Raw genomic sequence first — 13,903 nt, forward strand, 5'->3', positions numbered from 1 at the left:
TCTGGTGAATGCCTTTTCCTCTTTGGGTTGCTTTATTTTGAAAGTATATCCCGGATACTCCTGCTTCTCCTCTCCTGATCAATTTATTTAGAATCATGACTGTTTGCTGCCCTCTAGTGGCCACAGTCAGGAAATGCAAGAAAACACACGCACACATATAAATAAATAATGTGTGTATATATATATACACATATGCAAAACAAAATGTAAGAATATACATATATGTAAGCTAATTGTTTACATTAAAAACAAATTATTTATGTAAAAAATGAGATGCTTGAGTGAAGAAGTTAAATGATCATCATTCTATAGGAGGTATATTTATATAAATTGTATCTAATAATAACCCTGATATCAAACACTACTATGTAATACGCTCCAATAAACATTGTGGAACAAACACATCCTTTGTGAATCTTTAATTGTTTGACATACTTAGAACATCTTCCCTTTGGTTTTGCACGGGCGAAGCAGAATGACTGATGTTACTGCTGGAATTAACCTCAGAGAAACTAATGATCACAGTGAGTTCACCAGAGGAAACTAGAAGAATGAAATGAAGACTGAGGGGATGACGAAATGTAAATACTCAACTTTTGAAGCTACAGGTGCTGCCAGATCATCTTCTCACTTCAAAACAAACGTTCTCATGAACAATTGCAATGTGACGGTGGATTAATCGATATAACAAAGACAGAGATCTTATTGGAAACATCAGATGAGGACAGGTGTGGGTTGTTTTACCAGATTTACTGAGAAGGAAACTCCCATTTTTGATGTCGACAACATTAAGAAAAGAAAGGATGACGGATTGAACCTAAACTCAAATTTTAACATGCTGACAGTTTAGCAAAATAAAATATATATAGAATTTCACTCTTTAAATTATGATAATCCAAGTTTTGGTGTATCTGCACAGTGACAAAAGTATTTTCCTAAATTAAAAATGCATTGACCCCCAATGTCACGTTTCTTTCTTTTATTATTAGAATTGTTTTACTTATAACTAACTATAAATTAATTTAAAAGGATTATCTGTCAAGACATTTATAATAAATGTATTAGTCGAACTATGGGAGGAGTTGTTGTCCACAGGAGTCGCTGCAATGGCTGATGGATTAGCCGCCGTCTTCCCATCGGCCCGTTGTTGCGCAAAATAAAGTTACATAATATAAATAAGAGCGGGGGACGCGCCCTCGCCTCGCCGCATGCGGGGGTAAAAACACCTCGGATCGTACGGAGCGAACACTTCGCCGCCTCGACTGCTCCATCGATCACAGCGCCTCAAAAGGACTGCACACCCGAAAGTAAACCAGTGCGCGTCAGCAGTAACATTTAAAAAAAAAAAAAAACTTTAATAAATCAGAATCAAAGAACTACAGACACTAGAAAACAAGACGACCAGTACATCAGAAAAACTCCGTTTGGATGAAGCTGAAACCCGCAGAGCACCGCGAGGACGCGCCTCCACACATGTAAACATACACTCGTTTGTTGCCTTTCGGGGTGGAACTTTGTATAAAACACAAGGCCACACGAGGAAGGAAAAAAAAAAGTATACAGTTATAAAAGAGGGATGACTTTCAGGGGGGGGGGGGGTATTTAAAAGCTGGAGAATTTTTTTTATGGAATGGGGTAAAATATAGAGTATAAAGCATCTAGAGTTCACTGCAACGGTCGTAACTTAAATGCCCCAAAAAGCGGAATTTTCAAAAGAATCTGGGGCGTGACGAGCAGACGTAAAACCCGAGTGAAACGGGACTCGACCTCCCGGGTCGCTCCTTCCTTTGTGGAGACCGGCGGCTCTGGAATAAGGTGCGTGAAAGTTACCGCAACATCGGCTGCTCCCTCTCTCACGTCCACCCGTCCAAAAGCACACACTCCCACAGGACGCTGACGCCGGGGAGCACTGGCCAAAAAAGGTGAAAGGCTTCAGAGAGGAAAGAGAGGAAAGGAGAGAAGGAGACCAGGATCAGTGCAGTCTACTGTCACGCTGCGGACGGCGGTGACGGGCCGGGATGATGTCATCATCCGCAAATGACAGGGCCGGATCATTTGCCTTTCTTGAGATGGGTGGAGAGCCAGTCGAGGCCCTCGTAGAGGCCGTTGCCACCCGTGGCGCACGTGGCCTGGATGTACCAGGAGCGGCTGCGCAGGGTTTGCAGACCCAGCTGCTCTGTGACCTCGGCTGCGTTCATGGCGTTGGGAAGGTCCTGAAAGAGCAGCAAGCACAGCGCTCGATGAACAACGAGAGGACAGAGCAACCGGTAGTCCCGTCAGCATTTGGTAGAGGTCACTTGGTAGAGGTCACATGTGGAAGAGGACACTTAGTAGAAGCCTAGAGGTCACTTGGTAGAGGCCACGTGGTAGAGGCCTAGAGGTCACTTGGTAGAGGTCACATGTGGAAGAGGCCACTTAGTAGAAGCCTAGAGGTCAATTGGTAGAGGTCACTTGCTAGAGGCCACTTGGTAGAAGCCTAAAGGTCACTTGGTAGAGGCCATTTGGTAGAGGTCACTTGCTAGAGGCCACTTTCTAGAGGGCGCTCGGTAGAGCCCTAGAGGTCACTTGGTAGAGGTCACTTGGTAGAGGTCACTTGCTAAAGGCCTAGAGGTCACTTGGTAGAGGTCACTTGCTAAAGGCCTAGAGGTCACTTGGTAGAGGTCACTTGCTAAAGGCCTAAAGGTCACTTGGTAGAGGTCACTTGGTAGAGGTCACTTGCTAAAGGCCTAAAGGTCACTTGGTAGAGGTCACTTGCTAAAGGCCTAAAGGTCACTTGGTAGAGGTCACTTGGTAGAGGTCACTTGCTAAAGGCCTAAAGGTCACTTGGTAGAGGTCACTTGCTAAAGGCCTAAAGGTCACTTGGTAGAGGTCACTTGCTAAAGGCCTAGAGGTCACTTGGTAGAGGTCACTTGCTAAAGGCCTAGAGGTCACTTGGTAGAGGTCTAGAGGTCACTTGGTAGAGGTCACTTACTAAAGGCCTAGAGGTCACTTACTAAAGGCCTAGAGGTCACTTGGTAGAGGTCACTTGCTAAAGGCCTAGGGGTCACTTGGTAGAGGTCACTTGCTAAAGGCCTAGAGGTCACTTGGTAGAGGTCACTTGCTAAAGGCCTAGAGGTCACTTGGTAGAGGTCACTTACTAAAGGCCTAGAGGTCACTTACTAAAGGCCTAGAGGTCACTTGGTAGAGGTCACTTGCTAAAGGCCTAGAGGTCACTTGTTGATCCAGACTAAGGCTATACAGATTATCTGGTTTTATATCTTCCTTAATATTGATTAAATAGGTATAGATGTAATATCTTGCACCGTGTGGCCGACTAAGGCTCAAACTTATTTTTCAGAAGTTACTAAAAGACATCAATATATTTTTTAAATTTAGATTATTGACGTAATCTGGAAGAATCCGACGAGGCGCTGAAGTTGACCCCCTGGTCGTCGATCAATGGCCGCTCCACCTGTTTGTTGGCAAACACGAGCAGCACCGCGCCGTCCAGCTCGTCCTCCGCCAGCATTCGCATCAGCTCGTCCTTCGCCTCTCCGACGCGCTCCCGGTCGTTGCTGTCCACCACGAAGATGATGCCTGAGAAGCGGACGAACCGGTGAGCTTCGCATGAAGGAAGTGGATGAAAGGCGTTTGACCGGGAGCGTCGGGAAGTCTCTCACCGTCGGTGTTCTGGAAGTAATGCCTCCACAGCGGCCGGATCTTGTCCTGACCGCCGACGTCCCACACGGTGAAACTGATGTTCTTGTACGACACCGTCTCCACATTAAAACCTGCGGCGGGAGGGAAGATCAGAGGTTTTGACGTTGAGGAGTGACAACTCGCGAGGATGAAGAAGAAGAGGAGGAGGAGAGGACTCACCGATGGTGGGGATCGTGGTCACAACTTCTCCCAGTTTGAGCTTGTACAGGATGGTGGTCTTGCCAGCAGCATCCAGTCCCACCATCAGGATCCTCATTTCCTTCTTGCCGAACAAGCCTTTGAACATGCTGGTAAAACCCCCCATCTTGGCTTCTACTGCAGGAGGAAAAGCAACAACGACGTGGTCAGGTCTCTATGAAATATGAAATATGGATACACCCTGTAAACCAGGACAGAGGGCTCATTAATTAACCTTGAGGATGCTGCCGTTTGGCTGACCGGAGGATTTTACACAAGCTCCCCGATACAAATACTGACGTCCACGATTAAAAAAAACGCTGAGTTTGTAAAATGTAATTATTGATGCGATCGACTCGAGACGAATCGCTCTGCCGGAACAACGAATACACTCGGCGTCACGGAGTGGAGGCTCTTCCCTCGTAAAGGATCTCTGGCTGCAGAGAGAAATTGATCTGGGCTCGTTATCAAGTTGCTCGCATAGTTATGACATTTAGCGACGCGTGGCCCGCCGCCGCCACGTCAGCTCGTTACCAAGATGGTGAGCGCCGAGGAATCTAGTCAACATTACATCAGTTAATGTCCAGATACGGTTTGCATTTTATTCAAGAAGTCTCCTTCTCTGTGTTAGAGGGACATTACACCCCCAAAAATCTAATTAAAAATACATATTTTCCTCTTCGCTGTCGTGATTTGTATCCGTCTAGATTGTTTTCGTGCGAGTTCTCTAGTTTTGGAAATATCAGCCTCAGAGACGTCTGCCTTCTCGCCAACATCGTGGAACTACATGGCGCTCAGCTTGTGGCGCTTAAAGTGCCCAAAAGGAACATAAGACAAACTCAAACGCTTCGTCTCTTTATAGAAATCATGACCCAGCTCCTCAAATTAATCGGCAGACTTTGTTGTGAGCAGTTTGACACGTTTCATATGGATTATCTTTTTGATTTTGGGGTGAACTGTGCCTTTAAGACTGTTACAGATATTTTTAATACCACAAATATACAACGATTGGGATAGAACAACAATTTCCGATGATGCAATCGATTACAGCATTGCAGAGTAGAAAGGAAATTGTTGGATGGGCAAAATAAAAATTACTTCCGTGTTCATTTTTTGCTCAATAAAATGATAATAAAAAAGACATTGAGCACGTTTAGAGACATAACAACCTTCTGAAGGTCTCTCTCGCTCTCTCTCTGTGTGTAGAAGAGTTCAAACGTCAGGGTACATTCCCGTCTGTTATGAAATTCCCGTCACAGACTGGAAGCTATGAAGTCTGCCATGTTGGTCAGCAGCAAGTGTTTAGTTTCATTAGTTTGTTAATTATTTAATCTATGAAGAAGACAAGTGTCTATCACAAAATTTTAAATGTCAGAAAACAACAATCATTCAATAATTTGTTGTATTTAATGCAATATTTTTGCGAAATTGTAACCAATGAATTGATTATCAAAACAGTTACAGATGTATTTGTATCAGCTTTGTCCACCAGGCTGTTGTCGACTCCCGTCTGACTGCTGCCAATACAGAAGGATAGCTTATCATTATATATCCGGTCTCAGACGTTGTCTATTGTAGTCGCTTTATTCCCTGTTATGTGCCAACAGGAAACGCACCTCCAACAGGGCGAGCACATTCCACAAGCAGTCCAGTGAACGTGCTGTAAATCCTGTTTCTACTTCCCCATCACCTGCTGGTATCCGATTGGACGCCGTTTCAGAGCACGCCCTCTTCGGCTGCATGCTGGACACAGCAAGCCGAGGCACCTCCTACCCATGTGGCCTCAACTTTAATCTACCGCAGCCATGATCAGCCACGGTGTCCAGATAATTCCATACACCCCCCCCCCCCCCCGTGTAGGTAATCAATTAATAATGGTAGTAGTTAATCAATGGCGGTGGCGAATTCCCACGTGTCATTTTAGAGTTGCAGTAAATAAGGTTCACGGGGATCTTTGCCCTCGCCGGGAGCTGGACAGGACGAGGTGAAGATTAGGAGACTTCGACATGGCTCCTCTCGCGGCAGGTGTCCTGAAACGCGAGTGTTTTGTCTGGAGCCTCATGGCGTCACGTCTAGAGTGAATCTCTCTGGAAGGAAGAGTTCAAGGTCCGACTCGGAGAGCAGATGCGCACATGGCGGGTTCAGCCTCGGCTTTACCCCAATAGAAAAGGAGCATCTTAGTCTGGACAATACAAAACAAAGGGACTGCATATATCTGATGTGTGTGTGTGGGGGGGTCAAAGTTGCTCATATTTTGCTGATTCAGAGACTGACTAATGCAATTAATAATGAAAATAAAAAGGGTTTCGGGTTGCTATTCCATTCCAAGTACGACATGAAATCTCGCAAAGAGTATGTTGCCGCTATTTATTTGATATTAGTATTTAGTAGTATAGTTTAATATTTGCTTATTTAGATAGTTTTATATATTAGAATAGCTTTTTATTGTGATAGTTTTTAGTTTAAATCATTGTTGAGATATATTTAGTCTTTTGATTGTTCATTTGTTCACTAATTGGGTAACACTGTGGGAACCTGTGGTTATATGTAGGAGTAGGCAGGTACAGCTCCAGCATGCACCTGGGGAGGCCTATGTTTGTTTTTTACCAGTGCAGGAGAGGCAGCGTGAAGAGTTCCTTTGTTCTTTTGCTTGTTTAGTTAAATAAATTATCAGAAAAACAGAATCCTGAATGGACATTACTTCCTTTGCTGTGTAAACCACAAACTCACGGTGCATCAGTGGCAGATTGATTTATTTTTCTTTCTGATTTATTGGACAAATGGCCACAATAGAGTCAAGTATATGTTTGACCCACATTAGGAGTAAATTCTTCCCCGGTAACATCCAAACAGACGTGACCGTGTTGCTCAACGTGGGTTAAGCCGGTGCTGTTTATCAGCTGCTCCTTGGAGTAAACAGGAATGTCAGGTTTAGGCTTTCGCAAAACCAGATGCCGAAGTGTCATTTGAGGTTTTGGGATAATTATAGATCATTAGTTCCAGACGTAGTTCCGATCTGAGGTATTTATTTAATGTGTACTTATAGTCAAATAAAATAAATATAACTCATCTGGTGTTTTGTCCTGAAGCTCAGCCCATAAATCAAAACCCTGACGTGAGACTCCTTAGCTGACGTTAGAAGGGATCTTACGTTCGTTACGTTGGCCGGCTACGCCACTAACGTAACGCGAGTATGACGTCACTCATTTAAAGTGGTGTCGACGTTAGAAAAAAAAGTTGGAAACACAATTGTTTTAAAACACGTTAAATTAGAGATTCACGTTCACAACTCACGGAAGAAAAACTCAAAGACAACATTAATATTCAGAGATTTAAAAATGTCTGAAAAAAAGGAGAAAACACAGCAAAAAACTTCGAGTGAAACCTTAGCGTCACGCGCTCGCGGATTCACGTCAAACTAACGACGTTCACGGTTTAAAAAAAACCTCCAAACTTGTATATGGATAAAAACTAATGATATCTACGCCACACTGGTGTCACATGTTTATGAATAATAGTTGTACCTTCACTGCGCTGCTCAATCCGCCTTCCTTCCTGGTCCCGCTCCGCTGCAATGAGACTGGTTCCGGTGGCATCGCCCTCTGGTTCCTGTCCTCCTTCAGCATTCACGTTCACGTTAACGTTTGGATCAGAACAGTTCTTCTTAAATACGGAGAAAATAAAGTAATGGCCCGAAGAAAGTACCTTTAAATAATACATTTAAATCATCCACTCTCTTTATAGAGTCAGGGCGTTTGACCTCATTAGAGGCGTTTGGGTGCCTGTACAAGTATTTTATAGCATTTTATTAACGTTAAAATGTGCTTATATGGTGGTCTTGTTCTATTCAATCTTTTTTTTCAGATGATCTATCGGGTGGAGAGGAGCAGAGAGAGAGAGAGAGAGAGAGAGAAGAAGAAGAGAGAGAGAGATACTTAATTATGGTTGCCTTCACGCGCGTCACAAAAATAAATCTAGTATGTGCCTCCTTTGTTCCCTGGACCAAACCACCGGGTCTATTTTGGGGGGAACAATGTTGAGACATTTTTAGCAATCAATCAAAAATAATCAATAATCTCAAACATTTAAAACAAGTACATAGATGTTCAGAGATTAAATTTCTGTATGGAATCCACTAGATGGGGCTCTATCCACGGTTGTTTTTTCTCTGAAGGGCCAATGGAGATTGAGTGTTCATGATACATGTACTTTAATAACATAACGTTTGTGTCCTTTAATCTTTGTCATTTTGGGTTTTAAAAATAATAATTATCTTGAAAGCTGTGCTTGTTTGCGAGATTGTTGTATTTTGCTGCTGTATTGCAATGATTATAATGCAATAACTTATTGTTATGGATATCTCTCCATGGTCAAGGACACTCCCGAGTGCAGGTGTGCCGCTGTCCTTGTGGGTTCAACCGGGGCTCCGGTGGAACGAGCTGCGGGTTCTGGTTCGGCGCGGGCGTCCCGGTGACGTGAGGTACCGGGCTGTACTCAACAAGTCCACATCCCCGCAGGTAAACGCGGTCGTGTTGCAGCCTCGTCCACCTGGGTTGGCGTTAGTTACAGTGGGAGGGAACACACTGTAACAATATTGAGGGAATCCAATGAGGATCCAGCTGGATGCCCCCCCCCCCTTCCCCCGCCCCTCCCCCCTCCTCGCCCCCAAAGGGCCCTGCCTCCCTGCGGACCAGCGGGCCCAACGCACCGGATTTGAGAAGTCTGTGTGCGCGTGGGGTCGCTTAAAGAGATGCGCCGACCAGACGGCACAGACTTTCTCCGTTGAAGAACCAGCGAGATGAAGAGCAGCGCCAACCCGGCACCATGCGCTCCAGGCTCCCGCGGACCGCCTGCCTATTGCGACTCGCTGCGCTCTGCATCCTCCTCTCGCACACTGCAGCTTATTTTGGGTCAGCCGATTTTACTTTTTTCACCTACTTGATTTAACTTTGTTGTTTTAACCCTCAGAGGGCATCAACGCGGCAAGCACGACCCGCTCTAGCCAAATTACGCACGCGTAATTGTGCACAAACTACTCAGGTGCATTGCCATTGCGTGGCTCAAATCCGCTACGGTTTTTTTTGCAAATTGTCGTGGCAATAAACAATAATCATTCCCGGTGGAAATTTAAATATGCATCTAGAACAAGTTCATCTTAATCACGTGGCTTTACTGCGCGTTTTTTTCTCTCTCCTGGATTTGTTAAACTTCCGTTCATGTTAGCCGTAAACTGTTTTCTATTTTTTAAATATTATCATTAATCAAGAAAACTAAAATTTAAATAATAAATAAAATATTAAATTGCTTTAATTTACTGACGGAGTAAATTAACAGGTTCAGGTGGCAGGGCTGAGTAAACGGCGTAAAACAAAGTCACGTGTTTACTAATTTTTTTTCAACAAATGTAAAAAAAAAAAATCAAATGCTAACTTTTGTGCAAATCCCTAAATTTACCATATTGAATGTGTTTTTTTTTCTTCTTCTTTTCTTTCCCCACTCCCAGGCTGACTGGTCGGGAGCCCTTAGTGTTTCTACCTGGTCCGTTTTCAAATGAAGCTCCGACGGGCAAGGCCCACCTGAAGCAGTGCGAGCAGATGACCCTCACCCGGCGGCAGAAGAGGCTCTGTCGCCGGGAGCCCGGCCTGGCCGAGACGCTGCGGGACTCGGTGCGCCTCAGCCTCCTGGAGTGTCGCTACCAGTTCAGGAACGAGCGCTGGAACTGCAGCCTGGACGGCCGGGGGAGCCTTCTGAAGAGAGGTGAGCCTGAACCCACCATCCGGCTATCCAGTGAGGCGTTTACGTGTTCTTTTATCTTATTATATGAATGTACTTTAAATGAGACACGAGGTGTTTTTTCTTTTATTTTAATCCCCAGATGGCACGAGGCATTGCTTACACACGCGCGTGTCTCTGAGCAGGACAACAATATGATACTTTTGCCTGTCGCTCGTGGCAACACATCAATTTTATCTCAAATCCGAGTTATTATCTGCAACAACAAAAGTAGCGGGAGAAAGAGGGGGAGAAAGAGGGGGGAGGAGGGGTTGATCACAATTGTTTCTCTCTTTTTGGGGCCAAGACTGGAGGCACCTATCAAACATGATTGATGTCTATCTTTAATAACTTATTCATAGTGATAGTGGGTTAAACAAATATATTATTATTATTAATGGGGCGATACACAGAGATGTGATTAAGTGTATCCAGAGCTACATTTTCATATAACACCATGGAATGTATCACAACAATGATCAAAGTAATGTCAGTGTTTTTTATTAGTTACGTCTTTAAGAATACAAATGTAATCACAATAATCAGTGGTTTTGTGGGTTGTTGCTGCCGCACTCTTTATATAACAACGTAAACCGGTTTTAGTTGTGCTGCTCCCGGAGATATTTCTTGTTTTTATATTTATTAGTTATTTACAGTTTTCTCACGTATGACACCAGGTGACTAAATCTGACTAACAGACTAAATCCTTTTATTCAGTCTTTCTAAAGAAGTCCCTCGGCTTGACGCAACCACTAAAAAAAAAGGTTTTCTAAACGTTGTGTGTACTTTAAAATACTTTTTTAATGACCTAATACAACCATTGATTAGCGTCACTTGAGAAGGAAAAAAAAAAGATAGAATAAATCAGCATATTGGATAACGCTCAAGTCCCATGTGGCTCTGCTGTGCACAGAAAATGCTTTATGCATATGGATATCAGTGTGGGGGAGAACATGAACAGGTCAGCATGGAGGTAATGAGGGAGTAGAAAGCCAAGAAATGTGGTGCGGTGGAGTGCACTCGGGCCCTGTGGTTATTTTTATCTCGGGGAAAGCGCCCATTCCCAGAGGAAAAGGGTGGCACGATTACCCACTTTCATCTGGGGGGAAAAGCCTTCCTAGTCAAAATAATAATTAATTGGATCCAAATATACCGTGGCGACGGCTCCGGGGGAAGCAAATAACAGCGCGTAACCGAAAAAAAGGAAAAGGTCAGAAGAGGAATTATGACACACGGCAACTCGCAGAATAACATTGAGGTCGTAAACCTTGACGACGTAGTGAGCTCTTTGTAAACACGCTGGCTTACGGGATTATTCAGTGGCACCAAAGACATGTTTCTGGTGGTGAACTATGATTTAATCCCTTAAACTACACCACTTGGCTTTTGATTGGCATCTAAATATCTTTTTCTTATTTAAATCGATCCTGATGTGCATTTTAATCCTCCGTCCCAGCGTTCAAGGAGACGGCCTTCCTGCTGGCCGTGTCCTCGGCGGCGCTGACCCACGCGCTCGCCAAAGCGTGCAGCTCGGGCCGGATGGAGCGGTGCACGTGCGACGACTCCCCCGGCATCCAGCACCGGGAAGCGTGGCAGTGGGGGGTCTGCGGCGACAACCTGAAATACAGCACCAAGTTCCTCAAGAAGTTCCTCGGCCAAAAGAAGGTCAGCAAGGACCTGAGGGCGCAAGTCGACGCCCAGAACATCAACGTGGGAATCCGGGTGAGTGCGCGAACGGATAACGCGGAGAGCGGAGATATCACGACAAACGCCCCTCCCCTAGCGTAAACATCATCTGTTACCTGAGCCACAATTATCTCAATGGGTCGGGCTGCAATTTTTACATAATAATAACACACTCCAGCGCCATCAGAGGGCGCAGGATTGCAATCCTCGCCTGCATAGTCCTCCCGGTGCCCGCCAGACTAACGCCCCCTGATTTGTTGCCCTCGGTGGATAACACGGGGGCCGGGTGCGAGGCGGCGTGGCGGGGGAGACGCTGGAGCCAGGTGTTCCTCAGACATGATAAAGCTTGCTGTGTGGGCCTTCAGAAAATTAAAGGTCTCATGTCGGAGAGAACGATTATCACCGTGGCCCCTTTTTAATATACGAGCCAGCGCTTTTTTTCCCTTCCACTTACTGGATCCCTGTGCTCTTCATAAATCCACCTCATGTTCGGTTTAGCTCTGAGACGGGCAACACCCCCCCTGCCCCATCCTTAACCCCCGGGGGGGGGGGCCCACTCCTACTGCTCACACCTTTTTTTTTTTTAGGGGGTCAAGTCGGTGGAGACAAAAAGAAAAAGGCCAAAACAAAAAAGAAAACAGGAAGAAGCCGAAAGGAAGCAATCTTATCTCATCTTCACCCAGTTAAAGCTTTTCCTCACTTTACGTGAGGAGGCCGAGAGGAAAAGTTGAAGTGGTCGCCCCCGCCATCGCTTCTCGGTAATGGTGCTCTGAAGCCCCCCGAGGGGTTCATACCTGCAAAGGGAGGTAACTGAGCAGCACTTCTCAACCCAGAAGACCCCTCTGGCTCCCTCTGAGTGACCTGTCTCTGGCCCCCGCTCAGGCTGAGTGATGGCGCTCTCGTCGCTGACCGTCCAGCTCTGTGAACTGTTCACCTAAAATCAAAGAGGGGGGGGGGGGGGGGTCACACCGTTGCCACAAAAAAAAATCTGTTTCTTTTTGGCGCTTCTCGCACCGAAAATTCTTATCAATGTTTTTTTCCATGAGCAGGCATGTACAAAGAACAGGGTGGAGAGATTCCACCGTCTGCACCGTCTGTCACCTCGGGCTGGAGGAAGGAGACGGGAGCTAGTTTCAACACATTGAGGAGAAGGGGAAAGAGAAGAGAAGAGAAAAAAAGAGGGAGAAATTTGCAAGAGCTGTCCAAGTGAGAAATGTGCGGTAAATTAAATATGACATTCTGAACAGCCCCCCCCCCCCACCCCCACCCCTCGACCCATTATGTCAAAATGGTTGACTGGGGTGGACTAAAGGCGCAGACTATCCGCAGACCACCGCCACCCCTCACCTCCGAGACCCGGCCTGCAGGAAACTCTCTCACTCGGTCCAGATAGATCTCCCAGATAAGAGGTAATGAATCAAACAACAACTGACACCCCCTCCCCTCCCCCCAAACCCCCTTTCCCCATCTCAGGCGGTGAAGAGCGGTCTGAAGACCACCTGCAAGTGTCACGGCGTCTCCGGCTCCTGCGCCGTGCGGACCTGCTGGAAGCAGCTGTCTCCGTTCCACGACACGGGCCGGCTGCTGAAGTACCGGTACGACGCGGCGGTGCGAGTGCTGAGCGTCACCAACGCCGCCACCGGGGAGACGGAGCTGGCGGGCCCCCGGCGCCACGGCCAGAGCCTGCGCACCACCGACCTGGTCCACCTGGAGACTCGCCCAGCTTCTGCCGGCCGTCGCGCTACTCCCCGGGCACGGGCGGCCGGGCGTGCGCCAAGGACACCAGCTGCCAGAGCCTGTGCTGCGGCCGCGGCTACAACACGGCCGTGCGCCTCACCAGCCTGTCGTGCCACTGCCAGGTGCGCTGGTGCTGCCACGTGGAGTGCCAGACGTGCGTGAGGGAGGAGGAGGTGTACACCTGCAAAGATGCGTAGCGGGCAAAACAATGTCGAGACTTGATCCGTTGGACATACTGGCTGAACTCTAAAGTTAACACACACACTGAGGGGGGGGGGCTCCGTTCTCACCTGCATGTTATTTTGGGGGGGATAACACGGCACAGTGTAATGGTGCCGGTTCTTCAGCAGCTCACTGTAGGTGAGGGTGTTTTTAAACCACTTTCCCTCCCGCTGGATGCACTGAAATCCCCCCCTGTGGGCCGGAGGGAGCTCCGCAAACAGGTACTGGACCGGACTGGACCCCCCCCCCCCCTTTCCACTTGACTATTTATTGCCTGGGTCATTGTGTCTGTCGTGCTGCTGCTTTCTCCTCTAACCTTCTTGTTGTTGCCACCGAGGCTCAAAGAGGCCTGACAAGGAATCCACCTGTCTGTCTCACTGTCTGCTGCGGAGACCTTGTTTAGGAGATCAAACAAAGCACTTACTGTAAGTTGCTCTCGCTATACACACGACGCAAAGTTCCTCATTCATCGTAGATGCTAGAAGCAGAACGCGTGTCGAGGTCTCACGACAAGAAGGGCACGTTGCCGTTGTGCGAAGAGGCACGAGCCGGGTTTCAGTTGCTCTTATGTAAATGTCTATGTAAATGTCTTCACGTGGACCTCGTGTGC

The 13,903-nt window shown here is 46.7% G+C and overlaps 2 protein-coding genes across 2 annotated transcripts; one reads left to right on the forward strand and one right to left on the reverse strand.

Moving 5' to 3' along the window:
* Positions 1-404: 404 nt before the first annotated feature.
* Positions 405-7,459, reverse strand: arf2a (ADP-ribosylation factor 2a). Its single transcript, XM_056407516.1, has 5 exons — positions 7,401-7,459; positions 3,859-4,014; positions 3,660-3,770; positions 3,452-3,576; positions 405-2,213 (listed from the first exon to the last, which is right to left on the reverse strand). The coding sequence occupies exons 2-5, from the start codon at positions 4,001-4,003 to the stop codon at positions 2,052-2,054; spliced, it is 543 nt and encodes a 180-aa protein (XP_056263491.1). The 5' UTR covers positions 4,004-4,014; positions 7,401-7,459; the 3' UTR covers positions 405-2,051.
* A 1,220-nt stretch (positions 7,460-8,679) lies between these two features.
* Positions 8,680-13,272, forward strand: wnt9b (wingless-type MMTV integration site family, member 9B). Its single transcript, XM_056407483.1, is given in 5 exon segments — positions 8,680-8,786; positions 9,380-9,633; positions 11,105-11,370; positions 12,808-13,042; positions 13,045-13,272. Coding segments are annotated over 5 exon segments (1,065 nt in total). The 5' UTR covers positions 8,680-8,700; the 3' UTR covers positions 13,269-13,272.
* The last annotated feature ends 631 nt before the right edge of the window (positions 13,273-13,903 follow it).

This window comes from Pseudoliparis swirei, chromosome 23 (genome assembly GCF_029220125.1).
Source record: "Pseudoliparis swirei isolate HS2019 ecotype Mariana Trench chromosome 23, NWPU_hadal_v1, whole genome shotgun sequence".
Classification (NCBI taxonomy): Eukaryota; Metazoa; Chordata; class Actinopteri; order Perciformes; family Liparidae; genus Pseudoliparis; species Pseudoliparis swirei.

Bases quoted from the DNA above. Each gene is read 5' to 3' on its own strand.
- arf2a (XM_056407516.1), bottom strand. From the start codon at position 4,003: ATGGGGGGTTTTACCAGCATGTTCAAAGGCTTGTTCGGCAAGAAGGAA. The intron at 3,771-3,858 runs GTGAGTCCTCTC...CTCCCGCCGCAG, and splicing joins GACCACGATCCCCACCATCG to GTTTTAATGTGGAGACGGTG. The intron at 2,214-3,451 runs GTGGAGCGGCCA...CTGCTCTTTCAG, and splicing joins TCGTGTTTGCCAACAAACAG to GACCTTCCCAACGCCATGAA.